Source organism: Salvelinus sp. IW2-2015, linkage group LG25 (genome assembly GCF_002910315.2).
Source record: "Salvelinus sp. IW2-2015 linkage group LG25, ASM291031v2, whole genome shotgun sequence".
NCBI classification, from domain to species: domain Eukaryota; kingdom Metazoa; phylum Chordata; class Actinopteri; order Salmoniformes; family Salmonidae; genus Salvelinus; species Salvelinus sp. IW2-2015.
Window position 1 is genome coordinate 21,999,649 of NC_036865.1, and position 19,708 is coordinate 22,019,356.

The 19,708-nt window shown below is 43.7% G+C and overlaps 1 protein-coding gene across 3 annotated transcripts in view; it reads right to left on the bottom strand.

Moving 5' to 3' along the window:
- LOC111951634 (echinoderm microtubule-associated protein-like 6) overlaps positions 1–19,708 on the bottom strand; it is a 101,732-nt gene that overhangs the window by 44,823 nt on the left and 37,201 nt on the right. For all 3 annotated transcript variants that reach the window (XM_023969838.2, XM_070434984.1, XM_023969839.2), the window contains exons 5-13: positions 19,331–19,516; positions 18,834–18,969; positions 15,788–15,989; positions 14,843–14,980; positions 11,863–12,119; positions 3,892–4,104; positions 3,610–3,780; positions 3,109–3,215; positions 831–949 (exon numbers count right to left, since the gene is read on the bottom strand). In XM_023969838.2, the coding sequence (XP_023825606.1) occupies positions 831–949; positions 3,109–3,215; positions 3,610–3,780; positions 3,892–4,104; positions 11,863–12,119; positions 14,843–14,980; positions 15,788–15,989; positions 18,834–18,969; positions 19,331–19,516 (1,529 nt within the window). The remainder of the gene's footprint in view (positions 1–830; positions 950–3,108; positions 3,216–3,609; positions 3,781–3,891; positions 4,105–11,862; positions 12,120–14,842; positions 14,981–15,787; positions 15,990–18,833; positions 18,970–19,330; positions 19,517–19,708) is intronic.

Here is a 19,708-nt window from a genome sequence, read left to right on the forward strand (position 1 = left end):
GTGTGTGTGTGTGTGTGTGTGTGTGTGTGTGTGTGTGTGTGTGGTGTGTTGTGTGTGTGTGTGTGTGTGTGTGTGTGTGTGTGTGTGTGTGTGTGTGGTGTGTGTGTGTGTGTGTGTGTGTAGGTACCGTGGCTACGACTGCAGAAATAACCTTTTCTACACCAGGCTAGAGAGAGAGAGAAAGAGAGAAAGAGAGAAAGAGAGAGAGCTTGAGTAAAAAAAAGATCACAGGACTGCACACAATGAACAATCACAATTATACTAAATTAGGCAGAGTTAAATCCACCTAGGGAAAGCTGACTAGAGAAAGTGACAATCAGATAAGAGCTGAAATCACAGTTCATATGCCGTCTCTCCCCACATGGCCTATTTAAGAGTGTCTGATGAACCCTGTGGTGTGTGGGGAATTTTAATCAAATGTGTCATGTGTGGCATTTATTTAATCGCTCAAACGCTGAAAGACTTCTCCCTCCCCCACTGTGAGGTCTTTACATTTTACAAAAAGGGAGTATTAGAGCTGCTATAGCGAAGTCTTAAAGGATTGCTAGTGCTGAATCAGTAACTTAAACTGCTTCACACAAAACAAATATTTAAAACTACAGCTTTGAAAAGGGATTTGCATATTCAAACAGCTGACACACAGGCACATTTCAGAGTAAGAGACTGTTTTTTCATGATGGAAATACCCAATTTCATCTCAATACAATAAATCTGTCCTTGTCATCTCAATCAATTTGACTTTGAGAAGATGATACCTAAAACCCACGTATGACTATGTTTCTGAGGATCATGAGAACAATAACACCTGTCATACAGTAAGAACCCATTACCCGTGGACAAACTTTAGACGAAGGGCTTCGTCTGGGCCTCTCTGGCGCTTCAGGGAGCCGACCTGCTGCTTTTTCTCTCTGCTCTGCAGCCTCAGCTGGGGAAGGTCCTCCTTATACACCTGGAACAACCACACACAGTCCTCCTTATACACCTGGAACAACCACACACAGTCCTCCTGGAACAACCACAGACAGTCCTCCTGTAAATCACACACACAGTCCTCCTGTAACAATCACACTCAGTTCTCCTGTAAATCACACTATGTTCTCCTGTAAATCACACTATGTTCTCCTGTAAATCACACTACGTTCTCTTGTAAATCACATACAGTCCTCCTGTAACAATCACACAGTCCTCCTGTAACAATCACACAGTCCTCCTGTAACAATCACACAGTCCTCCTGTAACAATCACACACAGTCCTCCTGTAACAATCACACACAGTCCTCTTCACACACGGTCCTCCTGTAAATCACACACAGTCCTCCTGTAAATCACACACAGTCCTCCTGTAAATCACACACAGTCCTCCTGTAAATCACACACAATCCTCCTGTAACAACCACACACAATCCTCCTGTAACAACCACACACAGTCCTCCTGTAAATCACACAGTCCTCCTGTAAATCAAACACCATCCTCCTGTAAATCACTCACAATCCTTCTGTAAATCACACACATTCCTCCTGTAACAATCACACACAGTCCTCCTGGAACAATCAGACACAGTCCTCCTATAAATCAGACACAGTCCTCCTTTAAATCAGACATAGTCCTCCTGTAACAACCACACACATTCCTCCTGTAACAACCACACATATTCCTCCTGTAACAACCACACACAGTCCTCCTGTAACAACCACACACCGTCCTCCTGTAAATCACCAACTGTCCTCCTGTAACAACCACACACAGTCCTCCTGTAACAACCACACACTGTCCTGTAACAATCACACATAGTTCTCCTGTAAATCACACACTGTCCTCCTGTAACAACCACACAGTGTCCTGTAACAATCACACATAGTTCTCCTGTAAATCACACACTGTCCTCCTGTCCTGTCCACAGTCCTCTACATACACCTGGAACAACAGTCCCTCATATTGTGCATTATTTGTCAACCTGCTATCCTCCACCGTCTGACTGATATAGGACCCACCGAATAATGATATTAAATGCAACCTACTAAACAAACAAAAATGTCAAAGTATTACATGAGGACTAAAATGAAGTCTTAAGAGAAGCAGAGAAAATAATATTTTGTCCCCACTGTTGAAACTTTAAAAAGGCAACTCATTGTTCTGTCATGAAGCAGTGTGGGCGCCGACGGCTGGGTATCTCCAGAGAACATATGGCAGCGCTGAGTGTGGCACAAACCCGCAGCGCTCCGTGTGGCACCAACCCGCACTGTCAGGCCAACAGATGCAGACCCAGCTGCCAGTGGAGATAAGGCTTGTGACGGATGCTATGGCAACCCAGCCGTTCTCCGACAAAATAGAGCCTCAGTTAGCGCTGAGCCCATACAAAGCCGCTGAGAGGAGCCTATTTGAATATCTTATCTCCCCTTCCATCTGCCTCGCTCTGCTCACATCAATCAATATCAGAATATCTCCACTCAGAACCTTGATTGACTTTCAGGACTTCTCAGGATCCTAGATCATGGCTGGAGGCATTCTGACTAACATAGGCTATTCTAATCCAGATAACACTGACTGGTGTTGGTGTTCTAACAATTGACTCTCTTTCAACTTACTGGAGGGTATTTTAACAGGGTATCGTTTAGGCCTTGAGTAGTGTGTTGTTGTCTCGCTCTCTTTCTGACAGCATTTTATAATGGGGGCATATTCTCCTCTTATTCAACTGTCATTCTCAAATAGATATGTATTATCTTAATTTGATCACTCTGTTGTCACATAATTTTCATGCGCTGCAGAAAGTAAAAATGCGCCTTGTAAATTACATTTAAAAAAACACTGAAAACTTAAACTTGTCTACTGTAGTCTAACAAAACACATTTTCCCCGTTAGAAAGTATCACTTATTTTTTATAATCAGGATTATTTTGCTACGATGAGCAAATTGGTCGAATTAGGATCTGACACCTGTACTGACACTCATTCTCTCTCTACCTCAAATGCAGCATCAACGTAAGGCATCTGTTATAGAACTTTGTCAGTGTCCCTCACGTGGTGTATCATCTCTAAACCTGATATCACCCACTCTCTGTCTGACCCATATAGCACTCCCTCCAGTGTCTGTGAGCTCCACACACCCACCTGTCGGTCGTAGTTGATCTGGGTCTCTTGCTCGATATCAGAGTCCAGCTCCGGGACATCAGACACATCAGAGTCAGACTCCTCACTGTTGGAGTCTGCATGGCCATCTAGAGGGAGCCGATACCAGGAGACAGCAAGGAAACAGATTTTCACTGGTGGAACAATCACTCATTACATTGGCTTTTGACAAGATCATGAATATTGTGTACAGTAGTCACTCCCCTAACCACTGTTGTGAGGTACAATACATCATATAGCTCAGACACAAATCTACCCAAGAATACTTCAGCACCAGCTCTACATGACCATATGGGGCCTCTCAATAGAACCATACAGTACATTCATAAACATTTCAAACCCCCACGTTCCTCTGGGTTTACACTGAGTTTATAAAACAATCCATGCCCAACGAATTGAGGCTGTTCTGAGGGCAAAAGGGATGGGGTGCAACTCAATATTAGGAAGGTGTTTTTAATGTTTTATACTCTCAGTATACTGTACCTTGTGGTATACTGGTCTCCAGTCCTCCATTCATGATGCCCTCAGGCAGGAACTTCCACTGGAACACAGAATGGTCGGACCCGCCGGTGGTCAACACCCACTGCAGGTCGTGAGACCAGTGCACGTTGGTCACGTGGGCCGAGTGGCCAATGTACTTTTTGAATTTTGCCCCTGTGCACAACATCAGGCAAAGAAAAACTAGTCAAAATGAAATGAGAGAAGGGGAGTGTTCAACATAATTCCTTTTCTCAAAATKGTATATTTGCAAAAACATTTACTGACCTTTCTTTAGGCAGGGGAAGCGGAACAGTTTGACCAGGCCAAAGTCATCTCCAGCAACCAGCACAGCGCTGCAGTAGTTGGCGTCCACAGAGTTTATGTCACTGATGTTGGTGTACTTGGGCCAGATCCCACTCACCTCTGGACCAATCACACTCGTCCACGAGCTCCAGTGGATCCCTTTTACCTCCTCCTTAGTGGTCAGGTGCTTCCCAACTTCAAGGGAGAAAAACAGGATGGAGGACTAACATGGGCAGAATCTTACAGGTAAAACCAGGTTGTTCTGCATAAATAATCACACTTTAAAATAATGGTGACTATGTTAAAGCTCTACTAACCTCGCTGCTAAGGTTCTTAGTCAGAACTAAAAGACATTAAATAAACAAGTAAAGATGACATAAACATGAGTGAAGGTGTTAAGACACACAACCTCTGTTCCTGTATTAATGAGGGCTTTAATGGTGAACATGCATAAAGATGGCAGAATTCAGATATGACGTCATAGTTTAAAACCTTAATGGATAGTGCTAAAACAAAGGCRTGCGACATGGTTCAATATGCCAATAAATCAGCACAATTTACTTCCTGGTTTTTCAAATTGACAGCATCTTSACGCAAAAATTGGGATCATGTATACTGTTCTAATATACAGTACTAGTCAAAGTTTGAACACATCTACTCATTCAAGGATTCTTCATAATTTTTTGACATTGTAGAATAATAGTGAAGACAAAACTATGAAATACCACATATGGAATCAACAGACCAAAGGACAGATTTACACCGGTCTAATGTCCATTGCTCGTGTTGCTTCTTCTTATTGGTGTCTTTTAGTAGTGGTTTCTTTGCAGCAATTCGGCCATGAAGGCCTGATTCACACAGTCTCCTCTGAACAGTTGATGTTGAGATGTATCTGTTACTTGAACTCTGTGAAGAATTTATTTGGTCTGCAATTTCTGAGKCTGGTAACTCTAATGAACTTATCCTCTGCTGCAGTGGTRACTCTGGGTCTTCCTTTCCYGTGGMAGCCCTCATGAGGGCCAGTTTCATCATAGTGCTTGATGGTTTTTGCGACTGCACTTGAAGAAACTTCAACGTTTTTGAAATGTTCCGCATTGACCGACCTTCATGTGTTAAAGTAATGTTGGACTGTCGTTTCTCTTTKACCAAATAGGGCTATCATCTGTATACCACCCCTACCTTGTCACAACACAACTGATTGGCTCAAACGCATTAAGAAGGAAATTCCACAAATGAACTGTTAACAAGGCACTCCTGTTAATTGAAATGCATTCCAGGTGATTACCTCATGAAGCTGGTTGAGAGAATGCCAAGAGTGTGCAAAGCTGTCATCATGGCAAAGGATGGCTACTTTGAAGAATATGATAAGGAAATGTGTTTTAATAAATTATTAGAATATTACACTCCTGAAACCAKAAGTCTGAAACCATGTGATTGTATGAAATTGATTAGCCATATAATTGTATGAAATTGATTTGAATCATTAGATTATTATAAGGCATTTATGTAAGTGTTAGAATCATTCGATTATTATAATACTGTGTGATGGTTTTAGTCAGGGGAATAATAATATATCCTGGAGTATAGTTCTTAGTCAGAATCAATGTTTTGGGGACAATGTGTCTAGTATTTTGATAACAGACTGTCTGTCTGAGCCAGATTCGGGGCCGACCTTGGGTGGGACACTGAGAACTTCCCAGCCCCAGGTCTCTCCCTATCTTAGGGGAGGGCAGGAAGACACTATTCTCACGAACTCCCCTAATCTCTATTGGCGGGCGGATTTGATGGTTCGTGTGGAAGTATGTGTGTCACTATAAATTGAAGGTCTTTGTACTGTGCACGTCAGAACGTTCCGTGAATAAACGTTTATTGTAGACTGGGCCTCTGTCTGTTTTATTTCTATCAGTATCATACAAATCCTGATAGCGCAGACTGAGTAATTAMATTGAATTGGTTAATGAACAGGAGAACTTAATTCTCATATCAGAATCTCAAATATACAATATATTTTTTATTTGTTTGACACTTTTTTGGTTATTATATGATTCCATGTGTTATTTCATAGTTTTGATGTCTGAAAATAAAGAAAACCCCTTGAATGAGTAGGTGTGTCCAAACTTTTGACTGATACTGTACATACAAAAAAAGAGTAACCGAGAGTAATGTACAATACAGTGAACTTACTGTAGCAAAATTAGGAATTTGTAGTAAGTACATAACGGCCGCCATCTTTATGCATCTCAGCTATTGATGCATAAGTTAAACCAAATAGAAATGTAAACAAAGCCTAGAGCTGGAAGCTCTTTTCTGTCCAAAGCTTGGATCACCTGTGGAGTTCCTTTTTTTAATTAGGATTCTCAGCAGGCCAGAGTGTTCTTGTCGGTGTGCATGCGTGCGTATGTATGTGTGTGTACGGTGTGCGGTTTGTTAGTCTAACCCTCAGGGAAGGAGTAATCTATCATCCCTATGGTACAAGTGAAATGAGAAAATCTACCATGCTTCAAAACTTGATTTATTAATGTAACTAATTGACTTTCTAAGAGAATATTCCCTTGGCTTTTATAATTGCAAAATAATGCAATGTTAAAAAGACAGATCAGGTGAAGCAACAAACACAAATAAATAAACACGTTGAGGTAATGTTTAAGGATAATAAAGTACCCATTGATATCAAATATTTTCCCTAGTAAATACCAGGAAAATGTACAGTAAAAATGTAAGTGCAACCAAACTCTATTTCTCTCTCCCATGTCTGCTCAGCAGTGTCACCTGTTGCCCTCCTGATAGTCAGTGTAGACAGCCTGTCTGTCTGCTGACACAAAACACCCTGGAGCAATGCTGAGTCACCCACTTGGACAGGGCTTTTCTCACAGCTCTCCAAACACATAGTGTAAGCTGAGCGAGGCAAGCGTGTGTGTGTGCAGACAGTGGTTACGTAGTGACTGGGAGGCTTGTGCAGCTGTCTAGAGCATTGCCGTCCGGGGTACGTCAAATAAAAATGTGATTCACATTTCAAAAAAACATTTCTTCACATTTTCAAACAGTCCATTTATATTTTCCAACGGGGCTATACATTAGGGTGAGKTTTTTTTCTCACCTGAGTAGCCTCGTTTCTCTGCCAAAAATACAATTAAACCATCTAGTGTTCAGCGAAATAACAACACAATGTTAAATACAGGTAGCCTAGTCAAATAATTAACATCCAATCACATTAACCGTTCGTCTCTCGCAGAAATTCCACTAACGTCCATATGTAGCCAAACGTAGCTGCTGCTCCTTCCATTTGCTCGAAAATTGAATAAAGTTTTGAAACAATTACTGCTTCGCATACAGTGAATTCTATGCGTTATAGCTGGATGAGCCAGTGAATTCTATGTGTTATAGCTGGATGAGTCAACAGACGCGGTGGGCCTGGCTCCTGGTATATGTCCGTTACGTTTATGGGGGGTCAATTAAGGAAGACATCCTCTTCTGCAAACCACTGGAAACCAGGACAACAGGCAAGGATATTTTTAAAGTACTGGACAGCTTTGTGACATCAAATGGACTTTGGTGGTCAAGATGTGTTGGTATCTGTACTGATGGCGCAAAAGCCATGACAGGGAGACATAGTGGAGTGGTAACACGCGTGCAAGCAGTTGCTCCCGACRCCACTTGGGTAYACTGCAGCYTCYACCGAGAGGCTCTTRCTGCCAARGRAATGSCKGACAGCTTGAAAGATGTTTTGGAACCTACAGTGAAAATGGTTAACTTTGTTAAAGCAAGGCCCCTGAACTCTCGTGTATTTTCTGCACTATGCAATGATATGGGCAGCGACCATGTAACGCTTTTACAACATACAGAAGTGCGCTGGTTATCAAGGGGCAAAGTATTGACACGTTTTTTWAAATTGAGAGACGAGCTTAAAGTTTTCTTKACTGACCATMATTTTCACTTGTCTGACCGCTTGCACGATGATGAGTTTCTCACATGACTGTCCTATCTAGGTGATGTTTTTTCTCGCCTGAATGATCTGAATCTAGGATTACAGGGACTCTCCTCAACTATCCTCAATGTGCGTAACAAAATTGAGGCTTTGATTAAGAAGTTGGAGCTCTTCTCTGTCTGCATTAACAAGGACAACACACAGGTCTTTCCATCATTGTATATTTTTTTKGTGTGCAAATGATCCTCTGCAGCAGAGGTAACTCTGGGTCTTCCTTTCCAGTGGCGGTCCTCATGAGAGCCAGTTTCATCATAACGCTTGGTGTTGAATGCTGAGCTGTAGTCAATGAATAGCATTCTCACATTGGTGGTCCTTTTGTCTAGGAGTGAAAGGGCAGTGTGGAGTGCAATAGAAATTGCATCATCTGTGGATCTGTTGGTGCAGTATGCAAATTGGAGTGGGTCTAGGGTTTCTGGGATAATGGTGTTGATGTGAGCTATGACCAGCCTTTCAAAGCATTTCATGGCTACAGAGGTGAGTGCTACTGGGCAGTAGTCATTTAGGCAGTTTACCTTAGTCCTCTTGGGCACAGGGACTATGGTGGTCTGCTTGAAACATGTTGGTAATACAGACTCAGACAGGGAGAGGTTGAAAATGTCAGTGAAGACACTTGCCAGTTGGTCAGCACATGCTCGGAGTACATGTCCTGGTAATCTGTCTGGCCCTGCGGCCTTGTGAATGTTGACCTGTTTAAAGGTCTTACTCACATCGGCTGCGGAGAGCGTGATCACACAGTCGTCCGGAACAGCTGATGCTCTCATGCATGTTTCAGTGTTACTTGTCTCGAAGCGAGCATAGAAGTCATTTAGCTTGTCTGGTAGGCTCGTGTCACTGGGTAGCTCTCAGCTGTGCTTCCCTTTGTAGTCCAACGTTCGTCGGAGCCGGTGTAGTACGATTTGATCTTAATCCTGTATTGACGCTTTGCCTGTTTGATGGTTCATCGGAGGGCAAGGCAGGATTTCTTATTAGCTTCCGGGTTAGAGTCCCGTTCCTTGAAAGCGGCAGCTCTACCCTTTAGCTCAGTGCAGATGTTGCCTGTAATCCATGGCTTCTGGTTGGGGTATGTACGTACAGTCACTGTGGGGACGACGTCCTCAATGCACTTTTGATAAAGCCAGTGACTGATGTGGTGTACTCTTCAATGCCATCGGAAGAATCCCGGAACATATTCCAGTCTGTGCTAGCAAAACAGTCCTGTAATTTAGCATCTGCTTCATCTGACCACTTTTTTATAGATCGAGTCACTGGTGCTTCCTGCTTTAATTTGAGCTTGTAAGCAGAAATCAGGAGGATAGAATTATGGTCAGATTTGCCAAATGGAGGGCGAGGGAGAGCTTTGTACGTGTCTCTGTGTGGATTAAAGGTGGTCTCTTCCCCACTGGTTGCACATTTAACATGCTGATAGAAACGAGGTAAAACTGATTTAAGTTTCCCTGCATTAAAGTTCCCGGCCACTAGGAGCGCCGCMTCTGGATGAGCGTTTTCCTGTTTGCTTATGGCGGTATACAGCTCATTGAGTGGGGTTTTAGTGCCAGCATCGGTCTGTGGCGGTATGTGGTACAGCTACTCAGGCGAGCAAAACCTCAAGACTTCCTTAGATATCATGCACCAGCTGTTGTTTACATATATGCATAGGCCCCCGCCCCGTGTCTTACCAGAGGTAACCTGCCAGCTGTATGTTCTTAATGTCGTCGTTCAGCCATGACTCGGTGAAACATAAGATATTACAGTTTTTAATGTCCCATTGGTAGGATATACGTGCTTTCAGTTCGTCCCATTTATTTTCCAGCGATTGAACGTTAGCTAGCAGGACGGAAGGCAAAGGCAGATTAGGTGCTCGTCGCCTGATTCTCGCCTGATTTTCACCCTGATCTTTTTTCGCAAAATCTCAATTTTCTTCTCCAGCGAATGACGGGAATCTGGGCCTGGTCGGGTGTCTGTAGTATCTCCCTCCTGTCTGACTCATTGAAGAAAAACTCTTTGTCTAATCTGAGGTGAGTAATCGCAGTTCTGATGTCCAGAAGCTCTTTTTGGCCATAAGAGATGGTAGCAGCAACATTATGTACAAAAGAAGTGAAGAACAACGCAAAAAAATAAACAATATAGCATGGTTGGTTAAGAGCCGATAAGACGGCAGCCATCCCCTCCGGCGCCATCACACATCACACCATAGTGCCCTCAAAGCTCATCACTAAGATTAGGACCCTGGGACTAAACACCTCCCTCTGCAACTGGATCCTGGACTTCCTGATGGGCCGCCCCCAGGTGGTAAGGGTAGGTAAAAACACATCCGCCACGCTGATCCTCAACACGGGGGCCCCTCAGGGGTGCGTGCTCAAAAGATTTGGCATGGGTCCTCAGATCCTCAAAAGGTTTTACAGCTGCACAATGGAGAGAGTCCTGATGGGTTGCATCACTACCTGGTATGGCAACTGCTCGGCCTCCGACCGCAAGGGCCTACAGAGGGTAATACGTACAGCCCAGTACATCACTGGGGTCAAGCTTCCTGCCCTCCAGGACCTCTATACCAGGCGGTGTCAGAGGAAGGCCCTAAAAATTGTCAAAGACTCCAGCCACCCTAGTCATAGACTGTTCTCTCTGCTATCGCACGGAAAGCGATACCGGAGCGCCAAGTCTAGGTCCAAAAGGCTTTTAAACAGCTTCTACCCCCAAGCCATAAGACTCCTGAACAGCTAATCAAATGGCTACCCAGACAATTTTCACCYCCCCTTCTACGCTGCTGCTACTCTCTGTTATTATCTATGCATAGTCACTTTAATAACACTACCTACATATCCATTTTACCTCAATTACCTCGACACCAGTGCCCCCGCACATTGACTCTGTACCGGTACCCCCTGTATATAGCCCCGCTATTGTTATTTACTGCTGCTCTTTAATTATTTGATATTCTTATCTCTTACTTTTTTTGTTGTATTTTCTCCAAACTGCATTGTTGTTTAAGGGCTTGTAAGTAAGCATTTCACTGTAAGGTCTGATTTTATGGTTTTTGTGATTGCACTTGAAGAAACTTTCAAAGTTCTTGAAATTTTCCACATTGACCGACCTTCATATGTTAAAGTCATGATGGACTCTTTGCTTATTTGAGCTGTTTTACCAAATAGGGCTATCTTCTGTATACCACCCCTACCTTGTCACAACACAACGCATTAAGAAGGAAATTCCACAAATTCACTTTTAACAAAGCACACCTGTTAATTGAAATGCATTCCAGGTGACTACCTCATGAAGCTGGTTGAGAGAATGTGTGTGCAAAGCTGTAATCAAGGCAAAGGGTGGCTACTTTGAAGAATCTCAAATATAAAATATATTTTGATTTATTTAACACTTTTTTGGTTACTACATGATTCCATATGTGTTATTTCATAGTTTTGATGTCTTCACTATTATTCTACAATGTAGAAAATAGTCCAAATAAAAAACAATTCTTGAACGAGTAGGTGTGTCCAAACTTTTGACTGGTACTGTAGGTGCAGTGGAATGTGTTGTTTTACAGGGTCAGCCATAGTAGCACAGCGCCCCTGGAGCCAATTTGGGTTGTCGTCTCAGGTATTCGAAACCAGCGACCTTTCAGTTCCTTGCCCACCGCTCTATCCACTAGGCTACCTGCCACTCTGAATCAGAAGAAACTATTGCATAATCACGTCGATGGATGTTTAAGCCGGACGTGATGTGAAGATTGCTGGTGTGTGTGTAACAGGGCTTGCTTGGCATGGCGATAAGCTAGCTGTGAACCACCTTCATGGGCCTAATTGCTGTTTACTGTCAAGCTGATTGCTGTGTGATCTGTTTATGTAACTTCTCCCGATAAGGAAACAAGAAACATCAGATTTAATCACTGATTGTGTTCACAGCAAGTTGAGGTAATAGGAGTTATATCATGGTTATCATGGCCTAGTTCAGAGGAAAGACACAGGGTCATTCACCGGTGGCGTTGATTCACTCACTTGGCATCCTGTAGAAGAGGCGTTCTCCCGCCCCGTCGTTGCTCTGGAGGAACTTGCTGTCGATGGACCAGTCCAGGTGGGTGATGAAGCTGGAGGACTTGTTGCACTCACCCACCTTCTTGTAGCGCTGCGCCACGGCGTACACATCCACCAGGCCGTCATTAGAGCCCACGGCCAGGTAGCTGCCATCCGGAGAAAACTTCATCTCATGAATCACTTCCTTCCTGTCTTTAATGTGTACCACCTCCGTCATGTCCCTGGGAGAGAGAGAGAGGAGTGGGAGGGTGGATGAGAGGGAGGGAAGAGAGATGGAGGGGAAGAGAGAGAGAGAGAAAAAGAGAGCAAATCAGCAAAAGAGAAAGAGTGAGGGAGAGAGACAGATAGAAAGAAAAGAGTGAATTCCTCGGCTCTGTACAGAAGGTTGGCTGGCTAGCTCATCCGTCTACCTAGTGGCTTTGTTTAGACAGGMAGTCCAATTCTGATYTTTTGATCAATCACATCAGATATTTTGACATCAGACCTTTTTCAGAGCTGATCTGATTGGTCAAATTAGTGAAAAATATATCACATTTGGGCTACCTGTGTAAACTCAGCCAGTGAGCAATAGCAGATGGACTGGGTCCGTTCATTGTCATTATGGGCCAATTGCAACCATCAATGGCCACCAGATGATCATCAGCTGATCTCTCGCTAAAACATCAATACGCACTAAATTCCTCCGCAGAGCTGATTTCAATTGGAACCATTATGGGTCACCTCATTAACACTCCCTAAGTCTGATGTCAGCGTTAATTTAGTCCAGCGTTTCCCAAACTCGGTCCTTGGGACCCCACATTTAGGTTTTTGCCCTAATACTACACAGTTGATTACATTTTCAAAGCTTGATGATTAGTTGTTTGAATGAGCTGTGTAGTACTTGGGCAAAAACCAAAACATGCACCCTTTGGGGTCCCAAGGACAGAGTTAGGGAAATGCTACTTTAGTCCTTGCTACCAAAGTCTCTGAAGATGTGTTCGCCCTCTGGTGGGTATTATCATCGGAACAACGATGAGCAGACCTAGGGCAATTGATCTATTTGACAATAATTCTGCACAACTGAAATAAGTATTTCCTTGTTTACCACAGCAAATCTACTGTGGCAATWATCCGACATGTTGTATGAATGGAAAAATAATGTTGGTGTAGCCTACTCTTATTATTTTATTTGTTTCCAGTTGATGTAATCCATTAAATCAGGGGCGTAACTTTGGTTTTAGAAGTGGGGGGGATATGATATATATATATATAACTTTGTATCCAGTCGGATAAACACTCCAAACAGCCTACCCGACCGCTCAGAGACATCCGCATGGTCCTAAAGCACACTGTTCCCTCGTTTTGTATCACATTCCAATGATAAAACTGGGGGGGACAAAAATGTGAAAGTTGCACCCCTGCATTAAATACTGTCTTTCAAGGAAAATTATCTGATGGTCATAAGGTCATTTCTTATCAAGATCGGGGGTAAAATATCCCTGGACAGTGCCTATTTGAAATATGTAACTATTCTATATTTTATTTTATTTTATCAAATGAAAATGTAGGCTAATAGAGTTATTTGAAATGGCATATATTACATTATTTAGCTATTTAAGGTGAAACGTTTGAATGAAATATAGGCCTTCTACATTCTTATAAGGCTGCGTTTACCCCAGGCGTTCCCAAACTGGGTCCTGGATGCAGCTGTCAGCTGTCATAATCACGTGACTCGGTAACAACGAGAGATCAACTGATCAGCTGGTTTATTCTTGTGGGTTTTTCGTTACTAGCAAGTTTGCTTTAATATGCAGATGCATGTAACCTCCCGTTAGTAGCATTTTCAGAAATCCAGCAGTGATGCATAGCACAGCGCTACCTTCTGCTTGTTATTTGTAAAGCCAGCTGAAACAATGAGGCAGCCTCGCCACTAGACTCGTCCTCCTACTGTCTCTCTCTGCGGAGGAGGCATTACAATGAAACCACCACAGTCTTATCACACCTGCTGCTCCCACACAAAAGCAATTTTACCAGCCCAGACTTGATTAACTCATTTTTGACTKGTCATTTTAGATGGGGGGAGTATGTAATCGCAGGATGGCTAGACAGTATGGCTTCATATTCTAACAACGTGCTGTAATTGTTAATCATGGTGCCAGTGATGGGTGTCTCCTATCCTGAAAAACTCCTAACCATTAGATATGGTGAACAGTAATTATAGGGAATAGCCTATGGGGAATATCAAGGTATACAGTGCACTATGTGGCTCAATAATCAGCCAACAGCTATAGCCAACGATGAGGTGAATAAAAAGTCAAAGTAACAAATCAAACCCTTCTAAACATACCGTCTCTCAGTCAAAACCATACAGCACAATAAAACATAGCCCCAGGCAACAGAAATTCAATCCAATCATAAAAAGCTGTTTCTGCTGCTGTAAGCTCACTCATTTCTAATAGACTGAATACAAATCAGGAGCGCTGCTCACTTCAAAGTGCAGCGTGGGGATTAGCCACTTCAAAAAGTATTGATTAACAGCACTGCGGACCAATTTACTATAACTTAATGGAAAGTGCAGGCCTGCACACTGGGTCTGCTGGGGAGTAAATTAAACTGAGGCCTTCAATCAGGCTTTAAGTGATGAATTAAGCATCTCAATATGGGACTGTTTAAACCCGACGTTTTGGCCCACTGTAGGCTAGGTTTCATAACTTTATGGCCCTTCTTTACAAGATGTATCTGAAGAGTTTGATGCTGAAAATACTTTCACCAGCTTTGGCATAATTCAACCTGCTGGGCACACACTGGTTGAATCAATGTTGTTTCCACGTCATTTCAATAAAATCAAGGAAATWAAAAATCTTAGAATCCTTTTTAAACCTTGAATACACTACAAGTTTGCATTTCCTCCAAATACCGGGTGATCAAATGAAGATTCTCTAGGGACTAAAGCTGTTAGCAGTACCTGACTCGGAGCACAGTGAAGGAGCCGTCCTTCATGCCAAGAGCAAGCTGAGAGCCATCGTGGCTGAAGGCCACACTGCGGACAGCCTCTTCCATGTTACAGCGAGCTATCAGGGTGTGGTCTGCCAGGCTCCACATCCTGAAAACACCACACACACACACACAACACACACACAGTCGTGACCAATCAGCACAGTTTCAGCTATGAACATTGCCAATGTAGAGACAGTCCTAATAGAGTAAATTATATGAGTAGTAGTTAAGTGACAGAAGTTTTAATGAGCTCGTTTCAGCTGCAGGGTGAAGGCTTGAATTAAGTTGAATTAAGTTGAATTAAGTTGAATTAAGTTGAATTAAGTTGAATTAAGTTGCTGAGATGCAGGAGGTGTATGTGTGTGTGTTTATTATGGTGTGTGCGCATGTGTGTGCACTCGGACTTGTGAGCGTGTATGTGTGTGCGTGTGTGTCTGTGAGACAGAGACTAATTGGCTCCTTGATTGGGCCCTCAGAGAGCTCCGTCTCTCCTGGTAGAGCAGGGTTGTGTGGGTCTGTGTGTGTGTTGTGGAGGGACTGATCCAGTTCTACTGATAGCAGACGTGAGGCCTCATTATGCATGATCTGTCCCCTGCACAAGCTGACACTTTGTCTTCTCTATATGTAGCTCTGAACTAGCCTACAACTGTCCCTGTTAGAAATGTGAAGAACAGTGTCATACAAATTAAGGGCTGTCTGAGAGCGAGGAGAACCAATGAACCAAACAGGACGAGTAGTACTGCAGGTCAGGGTTCACTGAGTGGATGTGATTAAGATGAAAAGTCTGGATGGAGTGGTGGACTAAAATAGAATGGACAGAGATGTTGGCCTGGGTGATAACTACTGGGTCTATAAAGATGCTCCTGAGGGAATTGATGTACGTTGCTACATTGCTGCTGGAGATAATACTGACCGTACAGATCGATCGTCACTGCCGGTCACAGCGAGCGGTTTCTTGGGGTGGACGTCCAAAGCCCAGAGCTCTCCCTCACAGTGACCCTGAATGATGAGCAGAGGCTTGTCTCTGTCCCGAACCATCACCTCAAAGATCTCACTGTCCTGCGTCCCCGCCAGGATACGGTCTGCCCTCCAACACACACTACGGATAGACAGCCCTGAGAGAGAGATGGAAGAGAGGGAGGAGGGAGAGGGAGAGMGAGRGAGAGGGSGGGAGRGAGAGRRAGAKAGAKRGAGAGAGAGAGAGAGAGAGAGAGAGAGAGAGAGAGAGAGAGAGAGAGAGAGAGAGAGAGAGAGAGAGGGAGAGAGAGAGAGAGAGAGAGAGAGAGAGAGAGGGAGAGAGAGAGAGAGAGAGAGAGAGGGAGAGAGAGAGAGAGAGAGAGAGAGAGAGAGAGAGAGAGAGAGAGAGAGAGAGAGAGAGAGAGAGAGAGAGGACATGACAAATAATGAATGCTCTGTCATGTATAACAAAAGTGGTGGGTCGAATGCAATCCCACCCGTTCTTCAGCAGGTGATGAAGGGTAGCATCCAATCCACTTCATCATGTTTTACACTTCAATCAAGAGTTAGAAACTATTATATTCAGACAATGTTCCGATTTTCACAGAGTAAATTTCAGAAGGAGAATGTGTGGCTGATACAGGTCGACTTTCATTTGGGAAGAGAGAGATGAAGCAGACAACTCTAGTGAGAAACAGATTGAGCTTCTTCAGCGAAGCCATTTCAAGCAAGCAAGGCATCAGCAAGACATCACCCAATGCAAGACATCACCCAATGCAAGACATCACCCAATGCACCTCATCAGTACTAAAGAGTCTGTAATTCAGTCAGTAGAAGCACAGCTATAAATCCCCAGACTATTGTTATAACAAGGGTAGGCCATCATTGTAAATAAGAATTTGTTCTTAACTGACTTGCTTAGTTAAATAAAAGTTWAAAAAAATAATTTWAAAACTCAATAACATCACAGGATATGAAAACAATTATAAAACAATACCTAGCAACCAGAAACTAGCTACAAAATTTGTTATAGGCTAACAGCGTACCTGCAACCGAACCAGTCTCATAATCTGTGTGGACATAAAATACCTGGCAACCAGATAACTCRAGTTAATTGGCTGCACAATACACTGGGGGTAATAACCATTTCTGAAAAGTAATTACTTATCTCAGATGTCTTCTCTCTAAAACCGATCTGCAGTTGGGAATCAAACCTTCACAAAGACGCAACATTTTCAAGAACAGAAGTTGGAAATCCCTTAATACAGAGGGTACAGAAATCATTTGTAGAACATTCTAATCTAGAGCCACAAGCTGTCATGAAGGTTTACTAATTTACGTTTGGAMAAGTTATGCCTTTTGCATAATGACATTCCTACTGACCAAACCGACAAGATCGATTTAAACTCAATCAAGATTCATATTACAATATTTATTTCCGAAGGTCTTTGACCGGCCACCAAACACCCAACAAGGCCAGTATCTAATCCCAGGGTGTCTGTGGGGCTTTCAGAAAGGCCACAACCTTTATAACTGTCACTTTCCTGTGAAAGGTCAGATATTAGTATTCCCCACCCCCGGGGATGGCTGGGGACACAGAGCTTTATGGGGCTTTTACCAGCCCCTAGCTACCACTAACAGCCAAGCAGCCCCTAGCTACCACTAACAGCCAAGCAGCCACATCTCAGAACAGAGGAGAGGAGAACAGAGGAGCAAAGGAAGGGAAGCGAGAAGAGACTCATTGATAATACATGAGTGCCACTGATGGTTTCCTCAACTTAGCAGGAGGCATAGAGCAGAAAGAAACAGGGAGTTGACTAAATGTCATCTGTCACAATGGTTTAGAAACCTTTATTCTGTTTCATCCATACAGCACAGACTCTCTCAGACCCAACCATCTTTTATTTTTCTGTCTGATTTGACTAACATGGCTTCCTCTGGCTCAGATGGATTGAAATGGATGAGTGGCATTGATTCTCTCTCTCTCTCTATCTGGCATATTTGATTCTCACGCACTCACCCACTCACTCACTCCCTACTCACTCACTCATCACTCACTCACTCAACTCACTCACTCACTCACTCACTCACTCACTACCACTCACTACCACTCACCCTACTCCACTCACTCACTCACTCACTCCCTCACTACTCACTCTCAAGCTCACTCAGCACTACACTCACTCACTCACTCACTCACCTGCACTCACTCATCTTCACTCACTCCACTCACATCTTCACAGGGATAGGCTGATAAAACACCATGGCAGGGATCTCAATGAGCTGAACACACATCGGTCTCTATTAGGCAGAACACACTGACTTAAGTGACCTTCACATACTCACTGGTTACAGTATGTTAACCCCTGTACACATACATGAGTGTCTGGATCAACCTGCTCACACACCCCTGCATCAGAAGCGTGGACTCTGACCCTTAAATCTATAGACAGCACACACAACCCTGTCAGCTTAGATGGATCTCCTTATAAAGATGTGCCCCTCATCCTCTGTCTCTCCATTAAAATATATGCTCTGCTTTTTTGACACCACACTCCAAAAAGCCTGCAGGCTCTAGTTTTGTCTTATCTTGATTATTGTCCTGGCGTGTGGTCAAGTGCTGCAAAGAAGGACCTAGTTAAGCTGCATCTGGCCCAGAACAGAGCAGCACGTCTTGCTATTCACTGTAATCAGAGGGCTAATATCAATACTATGCATACCAGTCTCTCTTTTGTGTGGACCCCAGGAAGAGTAGCTGCTGCTTTAGCAACAGCTAATGGGGATCCTAATAAAATACAGGGACAAGCACAAACATGCGGACCCTGACAAGGTTTGWTCAGCCTTCTGGCCCCCTGCTTCTCTGGCATCTCCCGGGAACCTGTGAAGGGCCTATYGGCTAATGCACACCGCTTAGACTCTGTGACGTTGGGCTAACGCTCATCAACCAATGAGCCCCATGTTGATTAAACCAGGCCTTCAACCAGGCCTTAAAACAGGCCTACCTTTATACCCCTGCTCAGCTTCCCGAAGGTCGATCTTAGTGATAGGCTTGAAGTCCACGTCCCAGAGCCTGACACAGCCGTCACGTCCCCCCGTCGCGAAGCCCTCCTCACAGGCATACATGCTGAAGATCCCAGCCTACACACAGTGAAGTCAACTTTAGTTTTAGGCAAGGGGATTATCAAACTGTTCTGTGCATAGAAAAAGGTACTTGGAAAAGGAATATGATTTCAGACGGAGTGTGGGTCAAAAAGTCTATTTTCTGTATTGGAGACAAAAAAAGGGGCAAAATCCTCATTTTGAATGCTTTTCAACACCTTATAGATTTACAAAAGGCTTCAGGGATGGGATTCATAGGCAGGGAAGGGGAATTGAGTTGCTGCAGTGTATGGATGTACGCAATTATAGGAAGGTTTGGGTTTAGCCGGAGCGGGAGTTTGGATGTCCGGAAGTGTACAGCCAATGGGTGTTGAGAATTTGAGTGACGTATTTCACTCACCCCATGAGCTGCCTGCACCGTGCGCATAAGGTTCAGTCCTTTCCACACGTAGATATCCCCATTCAACGCCCCAGAGTACGTAACATCATCTTTAGCCGACGCAACACACAGAATGGTCTGTAGGTCCCCYGTCTTCCCGAATATCCCCCGTTTGGGCGTCAACGCATTGCCACAGAGAGCCCAGAACTAGAGACACGGAGAGGGGGAAGCGAGTGAAAGAAGAAGGAGAGATGAGACAGGGAATGAGATAGAAGTACAAGTATGCAATGATAGAGGAGGGAAAGGAAAGGTGAAAGACAAAAATTGGAGAGATGAATAGAAAGGTGGATAAAACAGGCAATGGAGGAGAGATAGAGAGAGGTGGATAAAACAGAAGAT